The 26,380-nt window shown below is 38.0% G+C and overlaps 1 protein-coding gene across 1 annotated transcript in view; it reads right to left on the bottom strand.

Moving 5' to 3' along the window:
• TRUB1 (TruB pseudouridine synthase family member 1) overlaps nucleotides 1–24,503 on the bottom strand; it is a 30,306-nt gene extending 5,803 nt beyond the window's left edge. Inside the window, exons 1-5 of the mRNA XM_060125552.1 lie at nucleotides 24,205–24,503; nucleotides 20,893–20,991; nucleotides 14,596–14,651; nucleotides 8,125–8,206; nucleotides 1,017–1,089 (exon numbers count right to left, since the gene is read on the bottom strand). Of these exons, the coding sequence (XP_059981535.1) occupies nucleotides 1,017–1,089; nucleotides 8,125–8,206; nucleotides 14,596–14,651; nucleotides 20,893–20,991; nucleotides 24,205–24,484 (590 nt within the window). The 5' untranslated portion in view covers nucleotides 24,485–24,503. The remainder of the gene's footprint in view (nucleotides 1–1,016; nucleotides 1,090–8,124; nucleotides 8,207–14,595; nucleotides 14,652–20,892; nucleotides 20,992–24,204) is intronic.
• Nucleotides 24,504–26,380: the final 1,877 nt, after the last annotated feature.

The following is a 26,380-nucleotide window of genomic DNA, read 5'->3' as shown; positions in this document are numbered from 1 at the left end:
CTTCACTAGTCCTCATTCTGGGTTAAGGGTCTCCAGTCACAATGATCTCAGCTATATTTCCTTGAAACAATATATTTCCATTATAATAATATTCATTTTCAAATATGTTACCAGAATGTTTACAAAGAGCAAATAAACAAATAACAGATCTTATCTTTGTGTGATTAAATTTTACTAGACCACAAAATCCTTGGAACAATCACAGAGAAGAAAATTCTAAAACGATTCTTATAAATGTTTACTCTATCTTAACAATAATGATCCAAAATAATGTTTATTCAGATCCTGCTACAATTTTTAAGTCTTCACATTTGAGCCAAAATTATGAAGAAACATTTCTCCATAGATATTTCAGTGTTCTTGAAAAAACTTAAGATGTTTTTAAAACACAAAATATATTCTAAATTCTAAAAGAACTGTTAGTAACATATCCTGACACATCCTATAAGCCATTAAAAAAAAAAGAAGCAATTTGCTTGAAATGGTAACATACACAAAAATATGGCGAAATGGTAAATCAATATCATTATACTTTTAATAAGTTATAATTCTCATCTGTTTCATTTATTGCCGAGAATTGTGAAGTATAAGATTCTGGGTCCAAAAGGAATGGGCCCAACACCTGACAGGAAGTGCCAACTGGACTCTGAATCACAGCTCTGATGCCTGTACCAGACTGGACTGGTCCCTTCACAGCAATTCTGGGAAAAGTGACATCTCTGCTCTCCAGAACTGCCCTGATGTCTACAGATGGAATCAGAAGAACCAATAAATCCTGGAAGAGCACAGATGTCAGGCTGTGGCAATATCCAGAGACAGAGGAGACTACATCCCACTACCTCTTAGAGAGTGTCAGAAGCTCTGCATCCTGTCTGAATCAGGTTCACCTTACTTGATCAAACCTGCCTCACCATATAGTAAAAGGAAGCCCCTCCTCTTTTCTTTTTTCATTAAAGTGATGTTAGCCACTGGAAAATAAAATTAAACATTTATTCAAATTCATTAATTGAACTTACAGAGGAGGTACTTGCATTATATTCCCAGTAAATTTCTGTAGAATGCCTTCAATATCTTCCTGTGTTATTTTATCTGCCAAAAATGAACCAAAAAAGTGACACTAAAACAACCACAGAAGTACATGTGCTATTTTTACAGCACTGACAACTCTGAAAATTAAAAAAAAATTTCCAACAAAGCATTTATTACAATGTACGTTTTGCACGTCAAATTCTACCTTGTTGAGATGGATAAAATACATGCTAATGAGATAAAAGGGGGAAAGTCTTATATCGTCCAATATTAAGACTAAATTTAATTTCCTTTGCTTCATTTTTTTCTCCATTAAAGATGATCCAATTATCTTATATGCATTTACTACATACTTACTATGGCCTTCAGAAGACCTGAGAAAAATGTTGCATAAAGCTATCAGAATGGTCCTGCAGTGATCAGAAAGTAAGTAGAAAAATACCTGTAAAGTTCATTTCTAAGGTTTTCCAGGCATCAAATATTATAAATAACTGAATAAATTATTGAAGATTATCAAGTACTAACAACATTTAAAATTTTACCTGATAGATTTCAAAACTGTTGTATGGTATGGTATACATTTTCCACACTCACATTAACTTTGTCCCTAAGTAAAGTTGTATTTATGTCTCCTTCACTGCTCTTGGAATTGCAGTCAGGAGTCTGACTTTTGCCTCAAAAATAAGCCAGTGCAAAAAGAGAATATACATAGCAAAGATTTTATCTGTCTTAGTCAGATAAAGCTTTTCAGCTTGTATCTGATACTCTTTCAAACAAAATGATGCAATATTAAAGTACTGTTCTATAATTTTAACAACTGAAAACTGTAACACACTGAAATTCAATATTTGGGATTTTCACATATAGATAGATGACTATCCGTATTTCATATTCACTAATAAACTAAGTTACAGAAATATTCTATAACTTGTTTAGGTTATAGCAATGGAAAGAAATTACAGTCTTCTTTTTCACTTTGTAGGAAATTTATTTAAACTTTTTTATTCTGGTGTATACATGTCAAAGGATTTGATTTTATTTGAACAATATTAAACAAAAACTAACTAATGTGCTTTGAATTACTGTTCGAACACCAGAATAAAAATTAAAAGACAGCATGGAACATGTCCAGATTTCAACATCAATGCAGCAAGAGAGTCTTAACTTCAGTGTGACCTTGATCCTTACAAGCTAAACATGAACAAAAGACCAGAATCTACTAGACTCAGAGGAGAGCTACGGAACTCAAAAGAATTTCTCTAACACCTAGCTCCAAAAAGGCAGATCTGAAAAGCCTATTCTGTTCAAACTGCTTTTCAAACAGATGTATCTCATGATATGAATGGATTTTTCCATGAAAATTTTTTACTCTACTGAAACATTAAAACATAATTACTGGTGGCACCTTAGTTATGCAAAACTTCCAAATCTGGACAGCCAACATTACCACCATGCTGGCAACTGATGAAAGAAATGCCACTGTTGATAAAATTGCTATAGTTCACAATCTAGTCTGCCACACATTTTAAAAATAAGACCAAACAGCTTTCTACTTCCGCCAAATTGGTCTCTTTACTGACATTCCTGCCAATGTGTGCTCCTTTGTCCTGCTTCAGTGGCTCTCTTTTACTGATATTCCCTCCCACAAGGTGACAAGATGTACTCTTTCTCATTCTACTTCTGCCATGCATCCTAGGCATTTATGGTTTTGCTGTTCATTCTGAAATTAATCATTCACAATTTTTAACTGTTACCTACTATATATATGTAGGTATTACCTCACCAATGGAATTCTTATCTCCTTAAAGGCAAAGATAGCTTTTCCTCTTATATAATGCACACAATTAAGATGGTACTAAAGACATTCTTGCTGAATTTAATTTGCTGATGAATAACAGAATCTCAAGGTTAAAAGAGCATTTAAAAGTCACCAAGGAATCATTCATTTGATGTTCAAATCACCAGACAGAAAGCCTGTGCAGCAAGTTATTTTACAATAAAAGCAAATATAATATTTTAGATATTTTTAATATGTAGTGAAGCATGCTGGCTATATCTGAAACATGATACTAGTCTGATCCAAATAATAATAATTGTCCCTGTAAGAATAAAGACTCTACCTCCAAAGGATTTAAAAAGAAATCAAGAATAAAATCTCTAAAGCAAGTATATCCAATAACTGGCCAAAAGAAGGACCTTTGGTAGAAGATGATAGGTACGACAGAAGTACCAGAGAACTTGAGTAATTATTCTTTATTTAGCAAATTAATAAATCACCAATGTGATAGTATTCACTTGAAATTAATTTTTTTAAAAGTCACTCCCATAAAATTAATATATACAAGACCATGTTACATGTTATTATTTGCTTAAAATTTATTGGCTCTTCCAGTGAACTTCCAACATGAAAGCTGGTACTTAACTGAACTATGGAGTTAAAAGCAGGATGATGGATTTAAAAACGATATTCAGGGACTCCCCTGGCAGTCCAGTGGTTGAGACTTTGCCTCCCAATGCAGGGGGTGTGGGTTCGATCCCTGGTCGGGGAACTGAGATCCCACATGCCTCATGACCAAAAAACCAGAACATAAACAACAAAAGCGATACTGTAAACAAATTCAGTAAAGACTTAAAAAAAAAAATTCACCCAGGATAGAGTTAAATGGTTACTGGACAAGCCTTGTCACCAAAAGCAGCTGTTAAACTGGAAAAAATACAGCAAACAATTGTTTTCAAACATTAGACAACACATAGCAAGGACTATCATCCCTGAGAGAAGAGGAAAAAAACAAGGTAAGGCCCACAATCACTTGCTTTTGCTTGCGGGTGCTTTCTGAACTGTACTGCAGGGAGGGGAATAACAAACAAAGCTCTGAGCAAAGATCAGAATTTGGGGAAGCGGCAGCAGCTGGAATTTGAGAGCATTACACAGAGAAAGTGATGTCTATAGGGGTCCACTTGTAACTGGCTAAATTCCAAGCTGTGCGTATATATAGTGAGTCTTAACAAAGTTAAAAAAAGAGCTACTACCAAACCTCTTACAAGGCTGGAAGATGTCCAAATTCCAACCCCTCAGAATGAAGAAACTTTGCTGAATACCCCAGCACTCGATAGACACCCAAGAAAAGCCATGCCTTTGGAGTAGGGCTAATGCAGACCTGAAAAAAAGTCTACTTTAGACCCATCCTAACAAGGAATCTATACAAAAGCGACTAGAATTAATAAGTGAGTTTAGCAAGGCTGAAAGGCATAAGATTAATACACAAAAGTCATCTCCATCTATGTATATCTAGCAATGAACTATCAGAAATTGATATTTTAAAAATCCAATTTATAATAGCGTTAAAAAAACGAAGTACTTAGATTTCATATACAAAAGAAGTGAAAGATCTGTACACTGAAATCTATAAAAATATGGCTTTATTTTTGCAACTTTTCTCTAAGTTTGATATTATTTCAAAATAAAAAGAAAAATCTTAAAGGAATACAATGAACAACTTTATACCAATAACTTGGAAATTTGAGATGCAATGGACAAATTCCTAGGGGAAAAGTTATCTAGAATGACACAAGAAATAAAAAATATTAAGTTTGATAGCTAGTAAAGGAATCTAATCCATGATTAAAAGGCTTCCTAATAAAGAAAACTCCAGAATCAGATGTCTACCAGTAAATTCTACCAAACAGTAGAAAAAGAAATAATGCCAATCTCACATAAATTCTTCCAGAGAATAAAAAAAAGAGAGAGAATACTCCCCATCCCATTTTATGAGGTTGGTATAACCTTGATATCAAAACCAGTCAAGGACATTAAGAGAAAGGAAAAATACAGGGTAATCTCACTCATAGACAAAAATGCAAAAATTCTAAACTAAATATTAGCAAACTAAATCCAACAATTTATGTAAAGGATAGCATATTATGATCAGGTTGGGATTATTCTGGAAATGTAAAGTTAGTTTAATATTTGACTAAGGAGGAAAATCAACAGATACAAAAAAAATTTGATAAAATTCAATGACTGCTCATGATTAAAAAAACAAACAAATGGCAAATTAGGAATAGAAAACAATTTCTTTACTTTGATAAGAAAGCTATAAAAAAACCTATAAAAGAAAATCTATAAAAGTAAGGTAGCAGGGCCTCCCTGGGGCGCAGTGGTTAAGAATCCACCTGCCAATGCAGGGGACACGGGTTCGAGCCCTGGACCGGGAAGATACCACATGCTGCAGAGCAACTAAGCCCATGCGCCACAACTATTGAGCCTGCGCTCTAGAGCCCGTGAGCCACAGCTACTGAGCCCGTGTCCCACAACTACTGAAGCCCAAGCACCTAGAGCCCGTGATCCACAATAAGAGAAGCCACTGCAATGAGGAGCCCGCGCACCGCAACAAGAGCAGCCCCCGCTCACCAAACTAGAGGAAGTCTGCACGCAGCAATGAAGACCCAACGCAGCCAAAAATAAATAAATAAATAGAAAAGGTAGGAAAACTTGCTCTTTCAGATAACAAGACTCATTCTAAAACTATAGCAATTAAGATAGTTTGGTATTAGCACAAAGATTGATTTTTAATAAATGGTGAAAAACACTGTTTAGGAATAACAGAAGGTGTCAGGATAGAGAATAAAAGAAAGGGCCCTATTAATATGGTTTGAACGTTGCGTCTACTGAGCTACAGACTCATTTTCTATGGCTAAAAATATTATTTGTCTAGATAGGATAAAATGACCTAAGATCATTCACTTGCCATTTACTGCATACTGCCTTACTTTAACCAGATGTCAGCAGTTCTCAACAGGTTAATTAAGAACCGTACTTTTGATTGTTATAATGATTGGGTAGGGTGGCGACATCAGCAGCACTTAATAGGCGAGGACCAGGGATGCTGGATTTCCTGCAATGTGCAGTGGTACAGCACAGTGAACTGTCCTATGCCCTTCATGACTTCTGGAGGTCTGCCAGATGTTCATGTGGGTGAAAGTCTGTTTATAATTACCTTAGGCTAGAACATAACTCCATTTCCCATTTAAACGCAGAATTTTTTGTACAGTCTTACGTATACTGAACTTTCCAGTACTGAGTCATCAATACCACATTCCTGTCAGTCCGCATTTGACTTGTGGCATTCACAGTGATTTATGTATAAGTATCTGTTATATATAATATATATATGACTACTTCATGAAGACTTTCCATGTAGTAATATCTGTGTATTTACATAATGATATGTCTATTTTACTATAAATTACCTTTATTTCTTCTTTATAGTCCACTTACTGTATTAACATTGTTTTTTTTTTAACGTGTAGGTAGTGGAGAATACCTCTGACTTTTATTTCAGGATAATAAAGAAGCCATTAGAAAATATAAGTTATAGGTCTTAGTATTAGTTCACAGAGGGTTGAGAACATAGGTCCTAGTTCTCTATATGACACAAGTTCCTTAAGGAAACAGGGTAGGTCTTATATTTATCTTCCCCCTGGTACCCTGCTGTACAGCTTAAACAGATGACAAACATTTACTGATTTACAGAAATCATACAGAAAAATCATGTCAATCAGCAAAATTCTCTGAGCTCTCATTTTCTGGGCCTACAAATACTATTCAATAAACTATAGGGAGCTCTTCCTTTCAGGGCCTAAAGAAAGTTGCTTTTCAAGATTATAATGAGATGATTTTAACAAACTAATATGCTTTCTTTAAGGTAAGTAAATAAGGTTATAAATGATACAATACAAAGTAGAGTTTGTAAGAATTCCAAAATGCTTAAGGGCAGGAAGGAAGAGTATGTTTAAGTAGTTTCATCACCCTGGTCCTCTTTTAATATCACCTACTCAACGAACTGCACCATCATGTAACCAGTTTTACAACCCAGAAACCTAGGTCGTGGTTAACAACCTCCTCTCTGTCATTACCCCATCCAACCAAGTCTCACCAATTTCACATCCTCACCATTCTTCTAATTATATGTGTACTGACATATACTGTAGGATACTCTGGAAATCGCTGACATCCTCCTAGGCCGCCTGAATCTTAAAAGCATTCTGGCTGAAGACTGCAGTTGGGTTTCCATTAAGTGAGCATCTGCTATTATTCCGTAATAATAATAATTTCAAGGCTAATTCAACATCTATTTTTTAAAAGATTCGAAATAAATCAGTGATTTTTCTTTTCATTTTGGTGCTTGATTAATCATGCAAGATACTAAGCCACATATAAATGTTAACAGGACAAGTGAAGCTATTATGAACAAGAAGGTTGGTCTCACTACTAGGGTAATATGTAATATATATTAAGACCACTCAACACAAAAACATAGGGAAGCAGATGCTAGACTGCCTATAGGTACATTAAAAAAAGATAACATTAAGCCCAGGCAGAAAAGAAACCCAGGAAGCTTACAAATAATTCACAATTGATGACACAATAATGTGGGTGAACTGACGGTACAAAAACCACAACTGCTGCATTATAAATAGCATAAGCACTATGAGAATTGCTAGGAAACCATTTATCTATCCTTTCTTAAAGTAGTGCAAGAAGGAATGGTAGAAAAATTAAGGTGGGCCCCAATGAGTTCTGCTTTACTGCTAGAGAAACAGCTTTCCTTTTGTCTTATATACTTATACTTATATTGTCTTACATACTCCAAAAGCATAGAAATATGATCAATTTTAAAGTACTAAACCTAGTACATTTATTTCAACAGCTAAGAGATAATTATAAAAAACAAAACCAAAACAACAACAATGGCAAGATGCAGGTAAAATCTAGCAAGAGAGTTTCTCTGCTTTGTTTCACATTCATTAGGAAGAATGTCCTAAATCCAAGCTATAAATGATTTTTGGCAAGGGAGTTATTTGGAAGAATTCTGCACATTAAAGAAAAACTGATTATAGGAAAAGAGGTAATTATTATAAATCTTTATTAACAGACATACCAAATAAGCAAATATGTTTTTCCAACTTTCTTAACCCAAAGAAATGTACTGACAATTAAAATCACTGGGAATATGAGATTTATTTTAAATTCTGAATTCAGAGAAACTTTCTCTAAATATTAAAAACAAGGACTACCTAAGATGAACTTCATACCGTAAGGTTTTTCTTCTGTTACTTTCCCTGTAGAATCTAGCGTGTCAGTAGCTTTCCCCAGTTCACCAGTGGCAATATACCTCTAGAGGAAGAGAAACGAGGGAGAGAAATAGGCCATAAGGTAAAGAAGAACTGTTATGCATGTCTTAAAGTTTATACAGAACCTTACTAATACTACCTGATACAAAATAAAGGCAAAAATCAATAGACTGTAATTGCTTTGTTAGTTTTTTGTTAGTTTATTTATTTATCTATTTATTTTTGGCTGCATTGGGTCTCCGTACGTGCTTTTTTCTCTAGTTGCAGTGAGTGGGCTTCTCATTGTGGTGGATTCTTTTGTTGGGAGCACGGGCTCTAGGCGGGCAGGCTTCAGTAGTGGTGGCACACGGGCTCAGTAGTTGTGGCTCGTGGGCTCTAGAGCGCAGGATCAGCAGTTGTGGTGCACAGGCTTAGTTGCTCCGCGACATGTGGGATCTTCCCGGACCAGGGCTCGAACCCGTGTCTCCTGCGTTGGCAGGCGGGTTCTTAACCACTGCGCCACCAGGGAAGCCCCGCTTTGTTAGTTTCTGATATGTGGGAAGATTGTACAGATTGAGGAACATTCACAAGCTTCCCACACCAGCCAACATGACAAGGAAAAGCCTGATTTTATTGATAATCATGGCTTATAAATATACTGTTACTGTAAAAAAAAATTTTTTAAACCAGTTTTCTACTGGGCAGTTTTGATTTTGAAGGAAAATTTTCAAATACACCTATGAGTAGAGAGAATGGTACAATAATCCCCTACCTAGTCATCTCAAGATTCAATGATTTTACCATACTTAAAAGTAAAATTAATTTTTAATTAATCAATTTATTACTTCTTACATGAAATACCAAGAGTAATCTTAGTAACTTGTTTATGCATTTAAACAAAAGCTAAATATGTAGAAAATAAGGCAAAACTAGTATAGCATAAGTAATGTACATATGTGTTTCTTAATAAAGAGAAAATCTACTTCTTAAGCTCTCTGAAAGGATAAAAGTCACTTCTCAGAACTGCTCATTATTCACAAATGAAGAAGTAGATCACTGAGTTAACTGAGGATTGTTCTGCTTCCCATCTCAGGCCACACTTATACTACATATTCTTTGTATTCCTCTCTTTTGATCAAATTCAAATTTTATTTGGAGGTTCACATGAAGTAGTGAGAAAAATGCAAGGAATATAATTCCCACTGAAAAGAATATGTAGTTACGCTGAGCAATTTAAGCTGGAGAACTTTGCAGAATTACGTTTATTAATGATAAGCTTATTACGCTACCACACCGAAAACATGTGGTTTTGAATATCTTCATTAAAAAGCAATAGCTCTATACAGTTCATAAATGTAAGTCCTTCAAAATTTTCAATATAGTACTTATGAAATGTATGAATATTAATAGAGTGTAAAGAAAAGGTACAAATTAGACTACCTCTGGAGAAAGTAGATTAGAGATGCTCTAATCTCCGAGAGTTGCCAAGTTTCAGAGGAACATTATTCAAGTCACACTTCAGAATTGACATTGACTGGTTAACCTAAAAATGCTACTGTATACCTGGGGGAAATTACTGCCCTCTGAAATATCCCAGGGGAAAAGTTTGTATATCCCAATGATAACACTTGTTCAAGGGTTGGAGGGGGATACAAAGCGGCTTTCTGACGAAATGTTGGCTTTGCCTACAGGTGCTATTATGGTTTATCTCTACATATATATATATATATATATATATATATACACCTTATATACCTGTAAAATGCTAGTTAAGAGTCTTTATATGGCATCAATGATTTCCTAATAGAACATCAACCCTTCCATCGCTCACTGGTTTCAAAAGCACATGTAAGTAACCAACTTTTAATCAGCAATATAGAAAGCTAATAAAGATAATACTCCAAAACCTCATCAAAGTCTGTTACTTCAAAGTACATCTGCCATCCAGATTCTGCTGAATGACTGGTTCAAAGAAAGTATAATTTAGGGAAGAGAGTAAAGGGACTATGCATCTATTGCCTTCTTCTAGGTAATCTATATTCCTAATTAGATCAAGTTAGGTCAAAGGGATGTATTAGCCTAACCCCCTTAGAATCCTTTTACCAAAGTTATATTTCATGCAGATCCACTTCTTCACCTGTTGTAAACTATTTTGAGATCTACTATCTGTCACTCAATATTCCTTACTGTAAGAAATTTCTTTCTGACTATAATGCCCAGGGTAAAGTCTCTTCATTAAAAAACTGGCATGCTTTCTCTTTCTAATGAATGTCATATTTTTGCCTAGGCCACCAAAAATCACAGATAGAAATAAAAGCAACGAAATTAACTGTATTCAAGATTTCCAACAGAAATTGCTTGAATAAAATTAATGTCTATGGAACATGTAGCCAGAGGGACCCAAGAGGCCTGAAACTCAGGAGAGAGAGATTTGGGGATAGTGAAACACTTGAGAATAGTAATAACAGTATTTATTGAGCAACTTTTGTTTAACAGGCACTGTACAGAAAACCTATATGCTTTATGCACACATTACACTCATAATCCCAAAGGAGAATGCAGTGAGAAAAAAATGACTCAAGAGAAAGTTGATCATTGGCAGAGCAAGGCTTACCATATGACAAAAGAGAAAGCTAATGACGAAGACAAGGAAGGGCTCTTTTCTTAAATCTTACTCCAATCTGATTGGGAAGGAATGCATGAAAGGAGTGGGGTGGTCTAAATAATCTGTGGTCTTCACAAAAGGGAGGCAAATTAATCTCATGGCCTAAAGATTTTAGGTAAAGGTCAGCACTCCACCCATTAATTGATAGTGTTGTATGAACTGGTATTTATTACATTGAACAGGATTCTAAGGATATTTCTTGGTTCAGCAGAAAAGAGTGTTAGGCCACATTCAACCAACAATGTCTCTCCTTAGGACTGGATGGTGAGGCAACGGTGTATTACGATATGGCTATAACATGAACAGCGAGTATCTGCCATCCTAGAACTAAGTATTTCTACTCTTGAGGTAACCCCACTCTACACATACTAAAAGGCTAATGTTTCTAGTAGCACTGTGATGCAAATAAAAATTCATCTGTAGGGCTTCCCTGGTGGCGCAGTGGTTGAGAGTCCACCTGCCGATGCAGCGGACACAGGTTCGTGCCCCGCTCCGGGAAGATCCCACATGCCGCGGAGCGGCTGGGCCCGTGAGCCATGGCCGCTGAGCCTGCGTGTCCGGAGCCTGTGCTCCGCAACGAGAGAGGCCACAACAGTGAGAGGCCCGCGTACCGCAAAAAAAAAAAAAAAAAAAAAAAAAAATTCATCTGTAAAAGTGGAAAAAGTAAATATGAGGTCAAACAGCAGGTCTGTGCCCCATTAGAAGGCTGCAGACAATTTTTTAAATGAAAGAAAGATATCAAGAGTACACTGTACATAGGGTTAAAGTTGTTTGATAAAATTTTTGGTTCTTATACATGAATGCATATATAGAGTCATGTGTAAAATGAAATTCTTATTATGGGTCTTCCTCAAAAAATTTTTGTAAGTCACTGCATAAGATCTCCAAGATTACAGCCAGTGCTAAAAACAAAATCTATTTTTTAAAATTCATTAACAGGGCTTCCCTAGTGGCACAGTGGTTGGGAATCCACCAGCCAATGCAGGGGGCACGGGTTCAATCCCTGGTCCGGGAAGATCCCACATGCAGAGCAACTCAGCCCGTGTGCCACAACTACTGAGCCTGTACTCTAGAGTTCGTAAGCCACAACTACTGAGCCCACGTGCTGTAACTACTGAAGCCCGCGCGCCTAGAGCCCGTGCTCCGCAACAAGAGAAGCCACCGCAGTGAGAAGCCCACACACTGGAACGAAGAGCAGCGCCCGCTCACCGCAACGAGAGAAAGCCCAAGCGCAGCAACGAAGACCCAACACAGCCAAAAATAAATAAATAAAAAAAAAATTCATTAACAGCTTTTAACTACTTTTGATAAAAGTGTAATGTCCAACATACTTAAAGGTAAAATTTAAAAGATTTAATTTTTCAACAAGTACATAATCTAAAATTAAAAGTATAAGAAACACAAATAGCTAACAAGATAATAACGCTTATTTTTCACTTACTTTGCGGTACGCGGGCCTCTCACTGTTGTGGCCTCTCCCATTGCGGAGCACAGGCTCCGGACACGCAGGCTCAGCGGCCATGGCTCACGGGCCCAGCCGCTCCGCGGCATGTGGGATCTTCCCGGGGCAGGGCACAAACCCGTGTCCCCTGCATCAGCAGGCGAACTCTCTACCACTGCGCCACCAGGGAAGCCCAATAACGCTTATTTTTGAAACATGAAACACCCAAGAACTAGGTCTCTATAATAAGATGCACCTGGGATTTTCTATTTACTTTACAGTCATCTGAGGATCGGTGATTTCACTGTATGACATTCAGCTTTCCTAGCTGAATACCAAAATGGATTGTGATAAATAAACTTAAGCCAGAGCCAATGATGTATTTATATTTCCAGTCATCATATTTCTGGAAATAGGCCTGGAATTTACATGTAAAACCTTTCAACAACATATAGTGTGTTACATGTACTTGTGGTTTTGGAGGGGAGGGCTGGATAATGAATATTCCAGTGAACTTCAAGTATTTTATCTTGGGAGGAAAAAGAAAACAAACACATTCCTTAATGTAAATATATCTTTTTGCTATTAATATAAAAGTGACTTTTCATTGTAAAGATTTTGGAGAACACCAAATAATGTGAAAAAGGAAAATAAAAGCATCCATAATCCTGTATCAAGGTAACCATTGTTTATATTTTATAATTAAGAAACATATATCAAGCAACTGGCAAATCCTGTAACAGAAACAGATTCTAAACTCCATGGGTCAGTACAATGTTCAAATTTACTGTAAAACTGTCAAACTCCTCCACTCTAACATATTTTTATACTCTGTGATTTTTCAACACCAATATTTTGAAGACTGCAGAGCAAGCTACATGGAAATTTTTCCATTTATCTAAGGTATTAAGATCCTTCCCAACTGAAAGACACAGGTTTTTATGCCAGTTAATAACTAAAATGGGATGTCAAAGGCAACAGGCTCTCCAGGGCTTTTTATTTTAAGAAAAGCTTACTTAGACCCCTGGCACTCAGAGTATGGCCCAAGGGCCGGTATCCACCATGAGATAAGTTCAGAAAATGAAGGTGCTTAGAAACTTCTTTAGCAATTTGACATTGCCATAACAGTTTAACTGTATTTTATAAAAGTCATCAATCAGTCTGCAATGAAATGGGAAGTTTTTTAAATGGTCTTTGACCACTTTTTTTTTTTTTACAATTTAGACAAAACCACTTTATCCAAACTATTTATATCCTGCTTGGAGCAAGGGTTTTAAAACAAATAAAAAGTTTAGTCCAGGAAATTGCTGAAATTCTTCCCTAACTAGTGGCATATTAATCTTCCTTCCACAGGCATTTTCACTGGCCCCTGACCCCAACTATCATAACCAGCACCTAGTTGCTAATTAGAATACAGATATTATTATCTCTTTTAATGCTAGAAGAGACCCTTGAGAGAATCAAAACCATTTTTCCTAAGGAAAAACTGAGAGGCCCAGAGAGGTCACTGACATCTAGACTTGTCTTAGGGCTCCCCTGCTATTTCGATGAGGGTTCTCACTCAACAGGTTTAGAGCCTCTCCTGCCTCTTCCTAACCCCTCCTCCCTCTCCTAGCAAATACCTCGAAAGATGCTTTCGGATTTAGTCAAGGAATGATGTAGCATCATCTTAAAGAGGCCCCATTCTTTTATTTAGTAAACATTTTATAACCATTGAAAAAAGCATATCTTTTGTTGGAAATTGCATGGTTTACAAAATGGTATTGCTTCTACAAAAATCCCAAGGTTTAAAAAAATCTTCTGGTCGGGCTTCCCTGGTGGCACAGTGGTTGAGAGTCCGCCTGCCGATGCAGCGGACACGGGTTCGTGCCCCGGTCCGGGAGGATCCCACATGCCGCGGAGTGGCTGGGCCCGTGAGCCATGGCCACTGAGCCTGCGCATCCGGAGCCTGTGCTCCACAACGGGAGAGGCCACGGCAGTGAGAGGACTGCGCACCACAAAAAAAAAAAAAAAAAAATCTTCTGGTAGAATTTATGATCTGTAAGTTCCCTTTCACTTAAGAAATACGATTATACAAAACAAAAAAACCCGAAAGAACCTAAATACATGTATGTTTAAATTATGGGCATCACAAAAGTTTTGCTTCTATGAGTCAAATTTGTTTTTAAATCACTAATTTATAGTCTCAATATTTTGAATCTCAGATATCATGATTATAGACATTGTGTTTAATACTCAGTGTTGACATTCATGCAATTTATACAGCTTATTTTTGAATTGATAAAATCCAACACATAGGTCATTAAGAAAACATTGAAGAAAAACAGAACCATTCCAGTATTCTTACCTTGGACCCTGACAACATACTGGTCAACAGTTTTGTTCCCCTTCCAATTCCAACCACTACAAATCAAAGAAAGAAATATCATGACACTCTATTGTAAACCTAGGTTTTAAAAATGTTTTATGACATACATTGGTCATAATTTCTTGGCATATGTAATGTAAAGTTGGAAAACCATTTATTTAGCATAATGTGAGGGCTCCTATTACTCCAATCGGTTGCACTTGTCCTGCAAAGTAAGAAATTCTGAAGTGCAGGTGGGAGACTTTTTTTCCTTTTCCGAAGTGTGAAACATACTAGAAACCTCAGTCCAGACAATCAGATAACAAAAAGTTTTGGAAAAACCTCAAAGGACTCACTGGAATTTTATATGGGCATCAGTGAAAATACATGGTACAATTAATCTTGGTATGATAAAATATTTGACAGAGTTCATTATTAAACAAAGCAAAAGCCATCATCATAACTAATGAACCATTTAAAGATGATTAGTGCCCAGTAGCATACAATCAAGAAAACAGAAACAACAAATCAACCCAACACAAAAAAGAATACAGGGTAAAATGAGAGCCTGGAGAGTGTATGTTCGTGTAGGCCGTACACAAAGTACAATGGCTCACGTCTCCTCAATTTCAAACATTATCCTTATGACAACACATTTCACCAGCCGAGGATGAGAGGACATAATCATTTCTTCACCTAATAGCACGCAAATTTTTGTAAGAATTGAAGTATTTCTCATTAATGGATACAATTTTGTAAAAGAACACAATATAACCACCACAATTCAGAATTATAAGCAACAAGGAGAAACAATTGGCAAGCTAAAAGAATTATCATGAATATTTATAGCAGATTCACTGAGTTTACTATGAATCAAATTCTACTCTAGATGTTTTCCATTCATTAGCTCATTTAATCCTTATAACAACCCTGAAAGATAATACAATTATCCCTATTTGATAGGTGAGGAAACTGAGGCATAGAGAGACTAAGAACTTTGCCCAGCATCTCACAACTAGTAAATGGTGGAGTTAAAGTTCAAACCAGACTAACAGCAGACCCCCTTCCTCTCATCCTCCCTGCCACCTTACTCATCTAGGCATTCTTCCCACTGCCGCCAGCCTAAAGCAGCCTATATACTGTAAACCTAGCTATTCTACATCTTATCCCTTCCTCTCCCAATTCATACCATTTCTGAAAACCTATACTGCACAAAGCCCCCAAACAATCCTCAATAGGGTCCCAATGCCTACAGTACCAACTCCTTAGTAAAGTATTCAAAGTCCATCCTTTGAAACACAGCTCGCATCCCAACTCCTTCATCAAGTCCATCCCAAACCCCCACCCCTCTCGGCTTCTCTGACAGGCATATTGGTTCAAGGACCAACATAGAAACTGTCTGCCTTCAGGATCCTCTGTTGAGCATAGCACCCTTCAAATAACAGCAGCTGCTGCTGAGGCAAAAACTTTGTACAATAATAAAAGATTCAATTCAATTTTATTCCATTCAAGAATCCCCAATCAATATTTTGCAAGGAGCTACCATGCACTCAATGCCAAGAAGGACACTTTTAATGGAACAGCACATTTCCTGACTTTGAAAGAGCTTATAATCTCATGGGGAAAATACAATACAGATAAGGGAAACTGCAAGTTCTCAAAAACCTGTTGCCTGAATTAATGAGTGAATAACTCTAAATAACAATACAACGGTATATGATTGTGTCAAAATGAACATAGAGAGAATAACTGCTGTAGGAGGTCAAAGGAGGGAGCACTCTAAATGGCTACAGAGGCCAGAGAATGCTTCATTCAAACATTTAGTGTGAGTTAGGGATTAAAGGATGTACAGGATATGAAGATGCAGACAAGAGAGAAGCATGTTCTAAAGAAGGAACAAACTGACAAATTCTCAGATACAAGGATGAGCACAGTGGGTTTCTCAACCAGAGTGCAGGGCGTCTTAAGAGCAGGCTGATGTGTTTGATTCTATCATGGTATAAATGCTGGACTGATGATGATTTCTCTGCTAGTTCAGTGATCCAGAATGAAACAACAAGGCATCTTAGAGTTACCCAGCTTAACGCTCTCATTTTATACCCAAGAAGACCAAGGTCCATTGAAGTTAGGTGATTAGTGAAAGCAGAATTTTAGGAAGACTAATACAGAAGTGGTATATAGAAAAATTAACTGGAGTTGAGACCTAGCCAACCAGCAGCTTTTCATTCAAGGGACAGTTTATGGGACAGAATTTTTATTCAGCTTTTTCCCATTCAACCATTCAAAATTTTGTTGTATAGGTACAGAAATAAATAAGACCTTGTTTTAGCCCTCAGTGAGTTAACAAAAACAAAGAATACAGTGAAGTTTTACATTGGCAATATAAAAAAGCAAGTGGGCAGGATTCACATGTAGGAGACAGCATTTTAACCAAATCAGGAAAGGTTAGTAGGATTTCTACAACTAAAGAAGACAGAGATGAGCAGTTTATCTGAGAGGAAAAGCATAAGCACAACAGTTTGAAAAAGTGTGAAGAATTAGAAGAATGAACGAAAACCAGGATTTTCCAAGTACTGTCTCACAATTACTACTCTATCTCCCAAGTTTTCTGTGCTCAGATGTTTCTCTATAAAAAAATAAAGCCACTGTCTCCAAACCTATACAAATGTCCTAATACTCTATTCTCAAATCATTGAACTTATTTATGATGAGAGTCACTTTAGGGCCGGTAAGTCTATTACACATGTAATTCCAAAGCATTTTGCAGTTGGAAGTTTCTACTGCCATTTATCTAACTCTCCAAGACCCTTGCAATCACTTGAAAAGACCAGTATCTTTCCACTTCCAGGAATCTATCTTAATAATCCAAAACAAAGAGGAAGTTTTATTCATAAAGATGATCCTTACAAAATCAGTCCTACTAACAAAACTGGTAATAACCTCCAATGACCTCAAATAAGGAAATGGTTAAATCAATATGACATCACATTATATTACCATTAAAAATAATGTTTATTTCCCTCTTAGAACTGCTTTTGCCGCATCCCATAAATTTTAATATGTTGTATTTGCATTTCATTTGTCACAAGATATTTTTTGATTTCCCTTTTGATTTCTTCCTTGACCCACTGATTATTCAGAAGTGTGTTATTTAATATCGTTTTCCTCCTGTAATTGATTTCTAGTTTCATACCATTGTGGTTGGAGAAGATACTTGATATGATTTCAACTCTTTAAACATACACAATTATATTGGTCAATTATTCCTCAGTAAAGTCTAAAAAAAGAAAAAATCATGTTTACAAATATTTTTAATTAACATGAAAAAATGCTATGTTATGATGTTAAGTAAAAAAAGGATACAATGTACATACATACAGTAAAACAGCTCAACTTAAAAATTCTGCATAGACAAAAAGCTAGGAAGAAATATAACAAAAATGTTAACAGTGATTATTGCTGGAAGGTAGAAAATGTATAAATTTTATTTTCAACTTTTTTTGTATTTTCTAAATTTTTTTCACTGTAATTTTCTAACCTCTAAAGTTAAAAAATAACTTCTAAAATGGTGTATAGGGCTTCCCTAGTGGCGCAGTGGTTGAGAGTCCGCCTGCCGATGCAGAGGACACGGGTTCATGCCCCAGTCCGGGAAGATCCCACATGCCGCGGAGCGGCTGGGCCCATGAGCCATGGCCGCTGAGCCTGCGCATCCGGAGCCTGTGCTCCGCAACGGGAGAGGCCACAACAGTGAGAGGCCCGCGTACCACAAAAAAACAAAAAACAAATAAAATGGTGTATAAAAACTCAATTTCCATTTTAAGCGATTTATAATAGATGGGTATATTAGTTTCCTATTGCTGCTGTAATAAATTACCAACATAGTGGTTTAAAACAAAACAAACTTATTATCCTACAGTTCTAGGGGTCAGGAGTCTGAGGTGGGTTTTACTATGGTAAAAATCAAGGTGTCAGCACAACCGCATTCTTTTCTGGAGGCCCTAGGGGAGAATCTTTCTCTGGAGCCTTCTTAGAGGAGTTTTCTTGCCTTTTCCAGCTTCTAGAAGCTGTTCATCTTCCTTGGTTCATGGCCCCCTTCCTCATCAAGGCCAGCAATCTCATCACTACAAACTCTGCTTCCATTGCCACATCTTTTTTGACAGTCTTCTGCCTCCTCTTCCACTTTTAAAGACCCTTCTGATTACGCTGGATCCACCAGGATATTTCAGGATATCTCTTAAAGTCAACTAATGAACAACATTAATTCCACGTGCAACTTTAATGCCCCCTCGTCACATAACCTAACATACTCATAGGTTCTGGAGATTAGGACACGGACATCTTCAGGGGGCCATTATTCTGCCTATCACAGCAGCACATTTTATCCTCTTTCTTCTTGGATTTATGGTGCTGTGCCTTAGAAAACAGTAGGTTATAACAACAAATAGGCTTCAACTCTCGAAGAGCTGAACTGATAAGAATCCTGAAGCCACTTCTAGAACCAATGGCAAAGAATGCTGTGATTGATTGGTAATTTCTGCTATGGACATGGAGAGCAGGGAACAAAGGCAGGAGTGCCAGGTATTTGCCATCCCAGGTTAGGACAGAGACTTTAAAACTGAGCAGGTCCAGGTTCAGCTCCTGACCTTGCCACTAACCATGGGACGGACCTCACATACAATAAGTGCTCAATAATGATTATTATTAGTTATGGTAAGAAACAGTAATTAAGGTATCAGAATTTGCCTATTTGCCTATTCAAGTTCTCTAATTCAGGAAAATGAATTTCCATGTGTTTTTTTTCTATTTTAACCTCAGGTAAAGATGTTTTTGTCAACATGCATCAAATAAAATCTGTAATTTCAGAAAATGCAAAATCATAAACTGCTTCTAATTTTCTTGAAAAATACAATTTTATTCACCAATTTTATCCTTTTCTTCTAAGTAAGCATTCATTTCCTTTGGCTAGCTTAGATCAGGTTTGTTTTTATTTGTATCTAATTTTAGCTCTAATAAAATGGATTGGATCATGTAGCACAGGATTTTTTAAAGCATGAGTCACAATCCATTAGGGCAGCATGAAATCAATTTACTGGATTATGATCAACATTTTAAAAAAATGGAATACAATAAAATATAAAACACCAGGGCATGTAAAAAGGTAAGTATTGTTCCATCAAAGTTTTTTTCTAGTATGTGGGGAAGGGGGAGATAGGGAGAATCCCAACATATGTATTTCTGTGACTGTGGATACAGTTACAAAAAAGTTTCTAAGAACATACCCTGTCCTGTGGATACACACTTTAGCAGTCTATAAAGATAGACTTCAGAACCTCTACTAGATGCAAAAAAAAAAAAAAAAAAAAAGGATGGAAGAAAAAAGGATAAATCACTCCTCTCCCCTCAATCAATTCTATCAACTTTCCTCCACATGCAATAAGACATTCAACTAATGTCCCCAAGACAGAGTGACTTCCTCTGAAGAACTATAAGGTTCGCCTTCTCAAGAGAGCTAATGTCAGAGTTAGATTCGATATAGGCAGAACAGGAGTCCCCAAGACTATCCCACCCTGGAAGATTCATCCATGGCTAAGATTTACCTACCGTGACATCCTAAGGTTACACAGCTGTATCCTAAGGGTAAAGACACTGGAGAAAATCCATGCTCAGGTTCCTTATTCTCTCTCCCTCTTATAAGGGGGGACACTTGAGCACATTCCTTCCTCCAACAATCCAACAAGGAATAACATGTGTACAATGTTCCTGCTCAAGGGAGCCCATTAGAAACTCAGCACCCAAAGTTTTTATTGGAGGGGATGAGAGGAATGGTCACCCAGACACCCTCTGCCTGCATGGTGGGATAAATTCCCAGATTCCAAGATAGAAAGCAGGCGTTTAGCATAAACCACACTGTTCACACAAACAGTCAAGGCACAGTAAACCCATCCTTATTGGATGGGGAAGGGTGGGAACACAACCAAATCCAAGTCCCCAGATGCAAGCAGGCCTTTCTAAAGACAGTGATTTCAGGCCTGCTGTGTTAACTCTTTTCTGCACAGATACAAACCCTTTCTCAAAGTCCATCCAGACATAAAAGTGGCTATTTCTAACAGCCTTCGATACCTTGTGCCAAATGATACAAGGGCTTCTTGAGAAGATGGCACTATAAATCCAGTAGATCTGAAATATTCCAAAGTAGACTGAAAATGGCATGGCCTTAGTTAATTTTATCTGTTCTTAATCAATATTTCTTTCTGATGTAAGTGGCAGTTACATCAAACTTCCATTCGTATTTCTTACCCAGGACTCCTCGGGCTGCACTGTCTAGAGTCCCTCCATGCCCAATTTTCAAAGTCTGCTTTTTCCTCTTGGTCCATTCTGGAGAAGGCATTCCAGCTTCTGTAAGAGTAATTGGGATGAAAAAAAGGTAAGTACTGAGACAAACGAAGCAGAATCTCCATAAATACGGGATGAGGCAGTGTGGATGGAGTACTCAAGACAAATAAAAAGTACTGTACAAACCTAATATGTTAAGATTAGGACGATATTACTAACAAAGAACAGACTTTAAAATGTACAGACGCTCCCTAAATTACAAAGAAATAGTATTCCCAAATTAGTTGTCTAGAAACTAGAATTCATTTTCCAAGGGAAAAAAAATTTTTTTTTAAAGTGGGTCAATATCCACACGAACCCACAGAGATCTAGTAAATTCCCGGTAGCAGTGGGCTGGGAGACAGAGAATGATGAGAAGAAGTTGGTTTTTACATAGGCAGCTAGTTTTCAAAGTCCTCAATTTCATTTCTAAAATCTCTTTTGTTCCCTGGTGCTCTTTGCTGGTCTCTCCAGCTACCTAAATGTTGGGAGTACATCTCATACAGGGTTACTTCTGAGAACACTAAGTACCCAAACTATCTGTAGGTCTGTCCTCCTCTCCTAATCAAAACTCTCAATTCCTTAAAGAAGCTAATCTCAACAAAAGGTTATGTGGGAAGAGGGTAACAGTTTAAGTTGCCACTAATACTCCAAAGCATTTAGATATTAAAAAAGAAAGAAAAAAAAAAGCCAACCTGGCCTATCTCATATTCCTATTGTAAAAAATAAAATGAAATAATGCGATCTGAATGTGCTTTGGAAACTCAAAGCACTATAACAATATGCTGTTATCATCATCATCCTCATCATCATGGCATATAACATTGTAATGAGAGAATATTGGCTACTAGGCTTCAAATGGGAAAGGAGAGAACAGCAGGAAGAGCTCTATTGATCTGTACCCCTCCAAACCCATCAAACCTTCCTTATTAGCACTGACACAGAGAAGATGGAAAATAGAGTAAAAGAAAATGAAAAGAGAAGACAGAGACAGGAAAGGAGGGAAGGCAGAGTAACAGTGAAGAAGCCAGGTTAAATGGCCCAAAGGATAAGTTGGGTTGTAATTACCGTCTTACTCAGTCAGAACTCAGTCTGGAACACAGTCCTATTGTCACTCTGTGATTACAACATCACCCTGCTTGGAAGGACATGACCATATGCTTTAACATAAATCTGTGAGGCGAGGCCTAGGCTTCAAACCCTTCACTTTCACTTGCAACCCATTATGGATCTCGTCCTGTATTCATAGAAATATTTTGGGGAGCTCTTTGTATTTTTAACTTGATGGTCCTTGGAGTGTGGAGGCCCTAAAATTTACTGTCTTCCCTTTGTGTCCAAATTTACTTCTTTCAAGTCTGAAGACACACCGTCTCTACTATATTGGAATTTGGTTCACCCCATTGGTACCATTCATGGATGAATATTTATTAAGACCTTTTCTAGCTATAAAGTTCTGATATGTTTTAGTCCTTGAAGGATTCAAAAAGACGGAAGAGCAGAGATTTTAGTACGACATGAATCAATGTAAGGAAAGGCAAGGAATGTTAGTAGAGAGCATGACAACTGACTGTGGCCTAAATCAGCGGTTGTCACACCTGGCTGGCATTAGAATGTCTTGTCTTGCCCTGGAATCTGTAACTTTAAGAGAACCTTCCCAGACAATTCTGCCAGCCAGTTAGAATGGCATTTGGGAAGCCCTGGTCTGGCTAACATAAATATAGAATAGGCCAATCACAAGCAATACAGAAATGGAGAGTAATGAGAATGTCTACTTCTGAGTGAGTGGCTTCCAGAAGATGGTCCAGCAATAGCCTTGAAACAATCAATTTTAACTAAGTTTCAAGAGGAATTTCAGTTCTTGATAGGCAGATTAACCAGAAGGCCAGGATACGGCTTTAATCCTATCAGAAACTTGTCTGAAAGAAAGAATGATAATCATTACCTTGAGGATCAAAAAAGCCTTAGCTTAGCTAACAAATCAGGCCAAATGAAAGCAATTCTATGAAGGAAACAACTCCATGATGACACCACAAAGCTTGTCCTTGATGTAATTCCTTCCTTCAGCATCCCGTATATGACCCATCCTTACAGGTAACAAAGTATAATGAAAGTATAACAAAAGAATAAGCAGATATAACATAGGTATTAAACATCTTCAGGAATGTACCTTTACCAATAAACATTTGAATCTGTATTGTGTCAGTTTTAATTAACAAATTCCTACCAGAATATTTGCTTTTGCAGTAAAAAGGGCGGGGGAGGTGGTAACATTTGCCAGGGGACACTAAACAAATAAGAAACTTCCTGTACTGATTTCATGGAAAAATAAGCCAGGGCCAAACTCTGGAGGGCCTTGAAAACCCAGTTAAATAGTTTTATCACCAAAGTTTGCAGAAATTACTGCTATGAGCTTAGCAAGACACAGTGTCTTTCACCCTCACCTCTCCATAGGTTAGCACAGGTCTGGCTTATTGCAAGATCCAAAAAAATCCAAGGTTCCTTGATTCCATTGTCTGAAAAGATCTACTGGACTGATGAACTGAGAGATCCTTCAGGCTTTTCTAATATTCTCCCAGTGTATATGAGGAAACAAACAAACAAATATATTTAGCACTATATTTAGTGCTCGTCAAAATGTGGTCCATTAACTACTTACACCAGAATCACCCGGAGCAACAGTTTAAAAATGCAGTTTCCTAAAAATACCCCCATATCCTCAGAATCACAGTCTCTGAGGGGGGCAAGGATTAGGAATCTGCATTTGTACAAGGGACTCTTGCCCACTATATGAAAACCACTGTGTTGAGTCTTGGTTAACATCCGCATTTCCAACATATTTTTAGGAATGCAACTTTGGGGTGTAGAAAGCCAGTGATTCCGTTGGGTAGAGTTTATCTACGTGAGCCAAACAAAAGGCTTCTGAGGGATCAGATTGTAGAAAACTCGTCTGCAGGCCCAAGAGCAGAGGTTTATTATGTGGATGTGTGGGTTTTGCTTTTCGTTTTTTTTCCCTTGAGAACGACAACTGCCAACTAGGCTACAGGAGTTCACGTGAGGACAAGTCCAAGCCGGAGATGCCCCAGATTTCTGTCCAGAGCTTACACTGTGGCCGTTCTCCCTTTCCCTTCCTCTTATCTCTTGAGCCACGAGAGCGCGAAAAGCCCAGTGTGCTCTGTGCGGCTTCCGCTCTCACGGCGACCGCCTCGCCTCGGCCTGGTCCCCACCCGGCTGCAGTACCTGCCAGCAGCTTCTCCTTCAGCCGATTCAGCAGCTCGGCTGAAGTGGGCCCTTTGGGCTTGTGCACGGCGAACACGCCGCTCAGGGACAGCAGCTTAGTAGCCAACGCGGGCTTGGAGACCCTGGCTTCGGATCCGGTCCTGGCCGCAACCGCCGCGGCTGCAGCCATCGCTGAGGATGTGGCGGCCGTGGCTGCAGCCATTCCTGCACTTTCGGGGACTGGGGTTGTATCTGGGCTCAAGGATGACGACGATACCACCGCCGCCTCAGCAGCTGCCATACTTTTGCAGCCCAGACCTGTTTTGTTTCGTGGAGTCGCACGCTAATGACGCAAAAGGAGTGCACCCAACAACCCCCAGTCTTTCCCCTTGCTTCGAAGCTGCCCGGGCGGGGTGAGATCGCAAGGGCTTGTGGGGATTGTAGTCCATGGCTTTCCCGTGCTGGCCGAGAGTCGCTGAGTCTTCCGAGGGCTCTGACGGAGTAGTTTTTCCCGTATAATACTGCCTGCTTCTTAGGTGGGGTTCGTTCGGTGCCGCAGGTGTAATTTGGGGTTGCCGAACCCAAACACCAAGTCTGTGTATATTTTCGGCGAGAAATCTCTTCACATCTCTCCCCCCGCCCCCTTCAAGAATTAAGCAGAACTCAGCAACCAAGAATAGAAAACTTAAGATGCTGACTTCCGCTGCAGCTTATGAAGAACCACGGCTCCCGTGGTTCACTGCTTTATTCAATTTATTGTGCTCTTGGTTTCATGGTTCAGAATTAAAATACACCTGAATGTAATCTCAGAGCAAAGAACGTGTTTACCTTGTTCACTGCTGTATTCCAGTGCCTCACACATAGCAGGCACTTAAATATTTGGGAACAGATAAACGGATACGAGTTCTTCAAATGCCTGAAAGAAACCTCTAGGCCAAGCCAGTGCTAAATCACGTAGGCTTATTTTGATGCCCTTCATGCACTCCTTTCCACCCCCCCAAACCCCACAACTCACATGTAATTCTTAAGGATTCTAAGATATTTAATACTAACTCTTCTGTGGATTGCATCCTTTAGTAACACATTGCTTAGGCATTATTGCAGTTCATAAAATTAAACTTTACTTTAGATTTGAGACCTCTCTGGAAGTTATTCACTGCCCAACAAAATTCAGGAACACTGTTCTGATCCTGGCACAAGGCAAAGTGGAGAAAAATTCTTCATCTCACTTCTGCATCAGATATATTAAATGGTATTACAAGGGTTGTGAGACAGATAAAGTTTGTCTTTATTGTTCCTACAAATTTCCTTACAGCCACCCTTTCTCCTCATCATCCTTTTTCACATTTATATCTATTATCCTAATGATGCCTCTTAGCTACTCACAATCACCAATTATGGGATCCCATTTGAACTTGCCCCATGCGTTCAAGAAAAACGAAAAAACGTTTTAAATACAATAATTATTTCTTCCTATATTTCCACCCTTCTCTGCCTCAGTCAGATCACCGGACTCTTATGAAATCTATGGGGTGCACAACAACGTAAATGTACTTAATGCAACATAACTGTACACTTTAAAATGGTTAAAATTTTATGTGATGTATAATATACCACAAAAAGAAAGAAAACAAAAAACCCAGCATCTGTGGAGGAGTGAGAAAGGGAGGGAGAGTTTTTGTAGGGTGGAAAGCTGAAATTCCTAGAAGCAGTTTACTTACTCTTGAGGTCTATTATAAAAACCTAAGCTAACTGAAAACATTATGCACAGGATGCCTTGGAGGCCAGAAGAGAAGAGAATTGTTTTGAGAATCAGGAGAGAGAAACTGAAAGATTGACAGGTCCCATGATTAGTGAATACCTGAGCCTGCTTCAGGATTTTCCCTTCTCCAGGAAGGTGGCTCGGCTTCAGAGGGGATGGCTACACCCTAGGGAGCAAAGCGTCCATTAGCCTCGGTAAGATTTCTGTGCTCTCCTCTTGGCAGAGAAAGTTTAAAGCAGGCTTGAACAGTGATGACTTGGAAATTAGAGAGCCTTTTCCCAGTTGTCCAGACATCAGTAAGCTTCCCTAATTCTGCTGTGACTCCGATGGGGGGAGTGGAGGGAGGGCATAACTAGGGGTGAAAAAATAACGCTTTCATTTGAATTCTCCACAAGCCCATTGCAGAATCAGAGCTCATCTGATTAATAGAAAACA

Source organism: Lagenorhynchus albirostris, chromosome 16 (genome assembly GCF_949774975.1).
Source record: "Lagenorhynchus albirostris chromosome 16, mLagAlb1.1, whole genome shotgun sequence".
NCBI classification, from domain to species: domain Eukaryota; kingdom Metazoa; phylum Chordata; class Mammalia; order Artiodactyla; family Delphinidae; genus Lagenorhynchus; species Lagenorhynchus albirostris.
The sequence above is the reverse complement of the archived record's forward strand: the minus strand, read 5'-3'. Positions and strand labels throughout refer to the sequence as shown.